Below are 9,354 nucleotides of genomic sequence, written 5' to 3' on the forward strand. Positions count from 1 at the left end.
CCTCTTTCGGATCATCCCCTAAATAATTTATACAAATCACACAATTAATAAAATTTTCCTCTGTAAAAAGAAAATAAAAGAACGTATCAATTTTGGTATAATTAATAATTACCAGGACTTGAGATACGCCAGTTGGCAATGGGAGAGTTGCCGCCACTACTAGTTTGAGTCTCCCGGTTTGACCCGCCGGATAAAGAAACCCGACCCGGAACTTCCAAATCGAACCCGAGATCTCTGCACGCTTTCACTTCTTCAAAACCCATCTTCATTGACTTCTTCCCTCCTCTCATCTTCGTTAGCACCGTCAACTCTTCTCCTCCTCCGCTGTCTCTGTCAACGCCGTTAAACCCGTGACCGTACTGACTCTCTCTTTTGCTCTTTTCTCTCCGTTGACTTACTATATTACACTTCTTAGTACCATCGCCGGAAACCGTGAGTTTCCTTCTCCGGTGAGATGTGGTCTCCGGGAGAGAGTAGAACCCGGANACCTACTGTTCATGGCAAGGTAAACATTTTGTCAACAGTTCGTAAACAGTTGTATCTTTCGTTGCAAGAGCTACTGTTAATTTGTTTGCTTTGCTCCATTTATTTTGCAGACCGTTGCTAAATCTGTCGGTGATTGGTACTTTGACAGAACNATCACCATCATCGGAGATTTCCCCGTCGGCATCGGCACCGACGTCATCGTCCAAGCTCTCTAGCGACAGAGCAGAGACGAAATTACCCAGTAGCTCTGAAGGATGATGATGATCTTCATCGTCTTCGTGGAAGGAGCTTGTGCAGATAGATAACCTAGACAAACTGTTTTGCCTTGTCTGGTAGTAATTATGAAAGCCATCATGATCTGTATCGTCGTGATCGTTATCATCTTCGTCTAGAACCGAAGAAGAGTTGATCACCATGCTCTCTTCCGACGCCATTCACGCGATATGACAAAGAAATAATACAATAAGAGTTGCACAATTCAACGTTTTCAGATCGTTTTAGTTTTTATCTTATTTTGTTTGTTTTAATTTGTGTCTTTAAAACTCTTAATACTAATATAGAAGACTTGAGTAAGTGTATTCAGACNCAAAGCCATTGACTGTCCTTACCCTTGTGACAAAACATGTCACAATCTTATCTTCAAGTGAGTTGACATATTCAAACTCAAACAGCTTATCTGATTCTTACATACTATACCAATACCTTTAGTAACAATTCCTGGAAAAACCACAAATAGACATCTCTGTAGCCATTTCATCTTTACATAATTTATGCTATCATCTGTTGTTTCCGACTGAATTAAGTTACTTTTTTCGTGTTTGTAATCTCTAGTTTTGATATATTGGGGTTGGTGGTATACCATTCTTTATAAAGTTGGCGACAACTTGTTTATTTGAATACAGAATTTAAGATATCTTTGATTGAATCAGCGAATCTGGTTAGTGAAGTTTCATGTCCTTGCAAGTATAAAATTCAATTAAAAAGGAGGATAAAGAACATATATTCCTTGGATTCATTGGACTATAATAAGCAAAGCATCCGACCTAAATCGGTCAGACTCTGCTTTTAACGAAAGTATAACTTCTTTATATGGTGATTTGAATTGGGTGCTTGGGGCTTTTAGCTTTTGGCTTTTAGAGGTTGAAAATTCATATTCTGATTGCTTTAAGAACAAAAAAAAAAAATCAATCACAATTATCATTAGGAAACAATCTCATGACCAAAAAAGGTAAAATCAATCCACGTGAATTTTGTTTATTTACAAGTATATTGAGTAGTTTTTTCTTTAAAAATACAATGAAACAATAGTATATAGTACGTAGCTTTTATATTTACAAACCCTCGAAACAGAGTTACCGATACAAGCAAAAAAAACTCGTAATATTATAACTCGTAAGACTAAGAGATAAAAAAAGCTAAAATTTCGAAAGACGAACCCTAAACAGAAGAAAGTAATAAGAAGGTTAACGTGATGCAGAAGCTAAAGCTACCGCTTGTGCCCACATCTTCAATCTTGCCTTAACCTCTTTCGGATCATCCCCTAAATAATTTATACAAATCACACAATTAATAAAATTTTCCTCTGTAAAAAGAAAATAAAAGAACGTATCAATTTTGGTATAATTAATAATTACCAGGACTTGAGATACGCCAGTTGGCAATGGGAGAGTTGCCGCCACTACTAGTTTGAGTCTCCCGGTTTGACCCGCCGGATAAAGAAACCCGACCCGGAACTTCCAAATCGAACCCGAGATCTCTGCACGCTTTCACTTCTTCAAAACCCATCTTCATTGACTTCTTCCCTCCTCTCACCTTCGTTAGCACCGTCAACTCTTCTCCTCCTCCGCTGTCTCTGTCAACGCCGTTAAACCCGTGACCGTACTGACTCTCTCTTTTGCTCTTTTCTCTCCGTTGACTTACTATATTACACTTCTTAGTACCATCGCCGGAAACCGTGAGTTTCCTTCTCCGGTGAGATGTGGTCTCCGGGAGAGAGTAGAACCCGGAAGATTCCTTGTCGGAATCCGAAACATCACCATCATCGGAGATTTCCCCGTCGGCATCGGCACCGACGTCATCGTCCAAGCTCTCTAGCGACAGAGCAGAGACGAAATTACCCAGTAGCTCTGAAGGATGATGATGATCTTCATCGTCTTCGTGGAAGGAGCTTGTGCAGATAGATAACCTAGACAAACTGTTTTGCCTTGTCTGGTAGTAATTATGAAAGCCATCATGATCTGTATCGTCGTGATCGTTATCATCTTCGTCTAGAACCGAAGAAGAGTTGATCACCATGCTCTCTTCCGACGCCATTCACGCGATATGACAAAGAAATAATACAATAAGAGTTGCACAATTCAACGTTTTCAGATCGTTTTAGTTTTTATCTTATTTTGTTTGTTTTAATTTGTGTCTTTAAAACTCTTAATACTAATATAGAAGACTTGAGTAAGTGTATTCAGACATTTTACAAAGCTATCACTCTAATCGTAATTTTAAGTTCGCGACACCTGTAACGCGTGTTTAATGCAGAATCCAAATTTGTAGCTTTAGTTTATCGACTGTTTTATTACTTTTTTTTTGTTATTTTTTTTTGTAACTTAAATACAGGTTCCATATAACGCGAAATCGTTTTGAGAATCTTCGGAGTTTATCTAAACTACCCCTTCTTATCAAAGACAAAGCTTGGTCCCATATGTTCCCTTTGGTGAGGGTAATCAAGGAATTACGAGAGATTTACCCTCGACTAAAATAATTTGATAATACCAGCACCTATGCCTTTTGCTGATGTTTTCTACAATCAATGATAAAATAACAAAACTAGTTACTGTAGCTTTTCCACGCATACTTAAAAACAAAAATATATTGTATTCTCTGAAAGTTATGTTTAAATTTTATATCAAAAAGTATTAATCGATGTTATAAACAAATAAATATCCAAACTCGAAACATTCAAAATTTTATACAGAAAAACGATAAGAAAGTCATACTTGTAGTTTGGAAAATTTAATGAAAGGGTCTTATCTATAAGCATGTGTATATATATATTTGTTTGGCATAGGTTGCATCAAATTAAAACATGTGGAGCGAGCAAAACTAATAGAGATATCTATCTGTTATTTTTTTTTGTCAAACATAGAGATATCTATCATTCTCAAAAAATTAATTACACACATAAATGTCAAGAGAGTTTAGTGGTACCGGCAGGGATAGTCGTATGTGGCTTACACTTTTCTCCGTCACTCCTCTCTTCTCAAACTTTATCACCATGTATGTGTATGTGGACTGCATTCTCATATGTATTTCATTTCATTTTTCATAATTTTTTTCACTAACGAAATTACTAGTTTAATGCTGTTAGAAGGATACAAGGTGGAATAGAACTTGTATGCTATTGTACTCTTGTCTAAACAATTGTGAAGAAATTTCTTCATCGAATCATAAATCAACGTGGATGATCACATCAGATCACCAGACCGGACCCATAAGATGTTTACATCTCCTTATTAACTAATAAACTTTGTCTTTCCTTTATTATATTGGTCACTTTCTAATTTAAATATAATTACTACACTAATATTTTATAAGTTATTAGGTTTTACCCCGTGGTACACTACGAGTCTATTATTTTGTTGATATGATATTGTAATAGTTTAATGGTGATTATAGTCAATGGTGAATTGCATATATATATATACATATATATTGTTAACAGTTGTAGGTAAGTTTTGTATAAACTCTTGATTCGCAAGTTGAGAATATACATTTTATGATTTGGTTAGTTATGATTTAGGAATGAATGATATGACATATTCTTATTTTGATTCTCAATTAATATTATTGGATTAATAGTGTACATTTAAAGCTAATAAAAACTTAGCAAATATGTAATCGTTTATTAAACACAAATTAGTTATTTCCTAAGATGTATTCATCTTAAATTAGTTGCTATATTATACGGATGTGATTACAGAATTTGTGTTATCAATTTTTTTTTTCAAACTCAGCACTAAAAATTCGGCATGTAAATTAGATCTTTTCTAAGATACAATGAGCATTAATTGACATTAATTGGATGTAAATAAGTATGTTATGGATTAAAAACCGGCCCAAAATATTCGGTAATCTTAAGGAGAATCCAGATAATTGAATCGGTTATAATTTTAGTAAAAAATCTGACCCAAAGTTGGCAAAAAGTCAAAAAGTGATGACACCCTATTGTACTTTAAAAATGTATTTCGAGCTCTATATGTGGATATACTTGTTTGGTTATAAATATCCTAAGAAAATTTTTAAAATATATATCCGTTTATAAAAATTCAAATCACATCATATGCTGAAAAAAATCTAAAATTTTATTAACTTTATGTATTAAATAGTAATTAAAATAATTAAATATAAGATTAAATAAAAGTGTAAGGAGAATTATATTTTAATCTAACATATTGATTTAAATTAGGTAGATAGTTTTTAGGAAATTAATATTATCAAATAAGAAAATGATTGTGTTTGGTTATAAAAATTGTAGAGAATTTAGTTGAGACTTGTTTGGATACAAAAAAAAATAATGGCACAAAAATGTACTTCAAAAATGTTAAAATAGATATAAAATTATATAAAATATATACAGTACAAATCCTTTGAATTGTAATGATAAAATTATATAAAATATATACAGTACAAATCCTTTGAATTGACATCATCATTACCAGCCACCGAACAAATGGCTAAATCGAAAGTATGAGAATCATTTGACCACTTAAACATTTNAAAGATTGTAGAGAATTTAATTGAGACTTATTTGGATACAAAGATAAGAAAGAATGACATGAAAAATGTACTTAAAAAATGTTAAGATAGATTAGAAGAATGTTGATTTATTTGGTGGTGGAATGTTATTAAAATTTCGGAGCAATCTAACCGTAGGATCATTTGACCAGTCGGTTTGACTATATAGTCTTTGGCACCTGATATCCGAACACGTGCTACGTTAAAATAGCAATTAGTTTAAACATCATTAATTAATTAATAGTCTGGCTCAAGTGATTCTTAATACAAGCCCAATAACTTAGTTTAGTATTTAGCCCACAAAGGTCCATTATACAAAGTGGGAAGCATCTTGCTTCTTCCTTCAACCGTCGATAGGTTTAAGTATCACAGGTAAATCGTACTGAGGCTGAAGAGTGAGGTGATCCGCTGGCGCGTGCTTATACTCTACGGAGAGATTGAGTCGGAAACGTTGAAGAATCATGGCGAGAACGGTTTTGGCTTCCATCATGGCAAAGTTTTGGCCGATGCAAGCTCTTGGTCCGATTGAAAACGCGAGGAGAGCGTTTGGGTGAGTAGCGGCACGAGAAGCGCCGTTTTCAAACCGCATAGGGTTGAATGTGTCGGCGTCACTTCCCCAAACGGCTTTGTCTCTGTGCATCTTCACAATCGGGAGGACTATAGTCGTGCCTTTAGGGATCTCTAGGTTTCTTTAGCCGCAAGAAACTCTTTTTGCAATCTGTATTTTTACCAGTTTGAGTTTGGAACAGTTCTCTGCATCTGGGATTTTGTCTTTACCGCATTCGTTAATAACCTCTTCCCTGATCTTCTCTTGCCAATCTTGGTGCAAGCTAAGCAACATCGTACTCCATGTCAATAGATTCGCAGTAGTTTCGTGTCCTGCGAAGAAGAACGTCTTGCATTCTTCTATGATCTCATCGATGCTTATCTTTTTCTCAGACTCGTTAGATCTTGCAGCTGTTAACATGATTCCTAGAAGATCGTTTCCGTAGTTCTTGGATTCCGATTTTAGCCTCGCATCTATGATTCTTTTAATCGAGTTGTTCACTTTCCTACCAAGTTTCCATATTCGAAGATTCAAAGGCGTAGGAAAGTACCTTGGGATACAAGACAAAGAACCAATCTTCAAATCACTAAAACAAGAAAGAACGTTCAAAGTAGAAGAATGACTATGTATACACTGGACTCCAGGGATGTAGACGTCAGTAAGAGAAGCAGCACAACACTTTTGGAGCTTTTTTTGTGATCTAAACACTTCAATTCCTTCCGCATAACTGCTTCCAAACGCAGCGGTGGCTATAATATCAGCTGTCAATCTCTTATACTCTCTGTTCATCATAATCACTTGCTCGGATTCGCCACCATTCCTCTGTTTTTTCCACTCCTCAAACATCCTCAAAGTGCAGTCCACCATCAGTTGGTTCATGATCTGATCGATAAAATGAAGAAATGACTAAAAATTTAGCAAAAAAGTGCTATCGTTTTATGTCTTCTAATCGACATGAGAAGGAACAATTTAAAGAAAAGACCAAAAAAACCTTGATTTTGTCCATGGAGAACGCAGGGTTTAAGATACGTCTATGACGAACCCAAACAAGATCATTTACGAAGATGAGTCCATTACCAGCAAGTTTAAGGATCTCAGGTTTTGTCTTTGATTTAGCAAAGAAACCAAATTTGTTCGATAAGATTTGTTTCGCTAGCTCATGATCTGAGATGCATAACCTTGGCGCTGTTCCTTGCCAGTAGAGAACCGTCTCCCCTAATAAGATACCATTGGTAACTTGTTAGTTACGCATCTTTGACTAGTCTAGTGATTAACAAAACTAAAGAAAGGAAGATGAGAGAGAGAGAGAGAATGTCNTGATATCCGAACACGTGCTACGTTAAAATAGCAATTAGTTTAAACATCATTAATTAATTAATAGTCTGGCTCAAGTGATTCTTAATACAAGCCCAATAACTTAGTTTAGTATTTAGCCCACAAAGGTCCATTATACAAAGTGGGAAGCATCTTGCTTCTTCCTTCAACCGTCGATAGGTTTAAGTATCACAGGTAAATCGTACTGAGGCTGAAGAGTGAGGTGATCCGCTGGCGCGTGCTTATACTCTACGGAGAGATTGAGTCGGAAACGTTGAAGAATCATGGCGAGAACGGTTTTGGCTTCCATCATGGCAAAGTTTTGGCCGATGCAAGCTCTTGGTCCGATTGAAAACGCGAGGAGAGCGTTTGGGTGAGTAGCGGCACGAGAAGCGCCGTTTTCAAACCGCATAGGGTTGAATGTGTCGGCGTCACTTCCCCAAACGGCTTTGTCTCTGTGCATCTTCACAATCGGGAGGACTATAGTCGTGCCTTTAGGGATCTCTAGGTTTCTTTAGCCGCAAGAAACTCTTTTTGCAATCTGTATTTTTACCAGTTTGAGTTTGGAACAGTTCTCTGCATCTGGGATTTTGTCTTTACCGCATTCGTTAATAACCTCTTCCCTGATCTTCTCTTGCCAATCTTGGTGCAAGCTAAGCAACATCGTACTCCATGTCAATAGATTCGCAGTAGTTTCGTGTCCTGCGAAGAAGAACGTCTTGCATTCTTCTATGATCTCATCGATGCTTATCTTTTTCTCAGACTCGTTAGATCTTGCAGCTGTTAACATGATTCCTAGAAGATCGTTTCCGTAGTTCTTGGATTCCGATTTTAGCCTCGCATCTATGATTCTTTTAATCGAGTTGTTCACTTTCCTACCAAGTTTCCATATTCGAAGATTCAAAGGCGTAGGAAAGTACCTTGGGATACAAGACAAAGAACCAATCTTCAAATCACTAAAACAAGAAAGAACGTTCAAAGTAGAAGAATGACTATGTATACACTGGACTCCAGGGATGTAGACGTCAGTAAGAGAAGCAGCACAACACTTTTGGAGCTTTTTTTGTGATCTAAACACTTCAATTCCTTCCGCATAACTGCTTCCAAACGCAGCGGTGGCTATAATATCAGCTGTCAATCTCTTATACTCTCTGTTCATCATAATCACTTGCTCGGATTCGCCACCATTCCTCTGTTTTTTCCACTCCTCAAACATCCTCAAAGTGCAGTCCACCATCAGTTGGTTCATGATCTGATCGATAAAATGAAGAAATGACTAAAAATTTAGCAAAAAAGTGCTATCGTTTTATGTCTTCTAATCGACATGAGAAGGAACAATTTAAAGAAAAGACCAAAAAAACCTTGATTTTGTCCATGGAGAACGCAGGGTTTAAGATACGTCTATGACGAACCCAAACAAGATCATTTACGAAGATGAGTCCATTACCAGCAAGTTTAAGGATCTCAGGTTTTGTCTTTGATTTAGCAAAGAAACCAAATTTGTTCGATAAGATTTGTTTCGCTAGCTCATGATCTGAGATGCATAACCTTGGCGCTGTTCCTTGCCAGTAGAGAACCGTCTCCCCTAATAAGATACCATTGGTAACTTGTTAGTTACGCATCTTTGACTAGTCTAGTGATTAACAAAACTAAAGAAAGGAAGATGAGAGAGAGAGAGAGAATGTCACCGTATTGAGAAATCCATTGATCAAGATGAGGTAAAACGCGAGGGACGATATCGTTGGAGTTTGGATCAAGAACCGAAAGCTTAGCTTCTTTCTTCATTTTCCTAACCTCGCGGAGGTTCCCATGCAAGATCCTGTATTTTGGACCAGAGATTCCTTGCTTCTTGAATCTTCTTGATAGCATCAATGGCCGCCAAAAAAGGATCCAACAAACTCCATATATCTTCGGAACTACAAGGAGTACAAGAGCTAGTGCTAAGAGATTGATCGTGCTCAGGAGCTCCATTGAAAGAACAATTAATTTTTTTTTTTTTTTTTGGGTTTGAGTGTTTAAGTTTGCTTTGTGGTTTGAAGTGGAGGTTTCCGTTTTATTATGCGTCGTTGGAGTGTGAGTCCCGTGACTTGTGTTTCTGATAAGCACNTTTGTTCGATAAGATTTGTTTCGCTAGCTCATGATCTGAGATGCATAACCTTGGCGCTGTTCCTTGCCAGTAGAGAACCGTCTCCCCTAATAAGATACCATTGGTAACTTGT

The 9,354-nt window shown here is 36.7% G+C and overlaps 4 protein-coding genes and 1 pseudogene across 5 annotated transcripts in view; 1 reads left to right on the forward strand and 4 right to left on the reverse strand.

Annotated features, from left to right (window-relative positions):
- The window catches only part of LOC104793676 (pectin acetylesterase 3), a 12,799-nt gene extending 11,422 nt beyond the window's left edge, over positions 1–1,377 (forward strand). Inside the window, exon 13 of the mRNA XM_010520081.2 lies at positions 1,111–1,377. Within this exon, the coding sequence (XP_010518383.1) occupies positions 1,111–1,133 (23 nt within the window). The 3' untranslated portion in view covers positions 1,134–1,377. The remainder of the gene's footprint in view (positions 1–1,110) is intronic.
- Positions 2–920, reverse strand: LOC104793804 (the record flags this gene model as incomplete). The annotated part of the gene is made up of 3 exons (XM_010520233.1): positions 627–920; positions 113–488; positions 2–18 (listed from the first exon to the last, which is right to left on the reverse strand). Coding segments are annotated over exons 1-3 (687 nt in total), but the record flags the coding sequence as incomplete, so codon positions are not given.
- LOC104793675 lies at positions 1,713–3,042 on the reverse strand. Its single transcript, XM_010520079.2, has 2 exons — positions 2,121–3,042; positions 1,713–2,026 (listed from the first exon to the last, which is right to left on the reverse strand). The coding sequence occupies exons 1-2, from the start codon at positions 2,797–2,799 to the stop codon at positions 1,950–1,952; spliced, it is 756 nt and encodes a 251-aa protein (XP_010518381.1). The 5' UTR covers positions 2,800–3,042; the 3' UTR covers positions 1,713–1,949.
- Positions 5,477–7,598, reverse strand: LOC104699485 (annotated as a pseudogene).
- Positions 7,161–9,223, reverse strand: LOC104793677 (cytochrome P450 709B2-like). Of its 2 annotated transcripts, XM_019226890.1 has the most exons (4): positions 8,824–9,221; positions 8,497–8,720; positions 8,138–8,387; positions 7,161–8,055 (listed from the first exon to the last, which is right to left on the reverse strand). In XM_019226890.1, the coding sequence occupies exons 1-4, from the start codon at positions 9,104–9,106 to the stop codon at positions 8,036–8,038; spliced, it is 777 nt and encodes a 258-aa protein (XP_019082435.1). In that variant the 5' UTR covers positions 9,107–9,221; the 3' UTR covers positions 7,161–8,035. The 2 variants fall into 2 exon arrangements, with proteins under 2 accessions (XP_019082435.1, XP_019082434.1); XM_019226889.1 differs by having other exon boundaries at positions 7,161–8,387; positions 8,824–9,223.

This window comes from Camelina sativa, chromosome 6 (genome assembly GCF_000633955.1).
Source record: "Camelina sativa cultivar DH55 chromosome 6, Cs, whole genome shotgun sequence".
In the NCBI taxonomy this organism is placed as follows: Eukaryota; Viridiplantae; Streptophyta; class Magnoliopsida; order Brassicales; family Brassicaceae; genus Camelina; species Camelina sativa.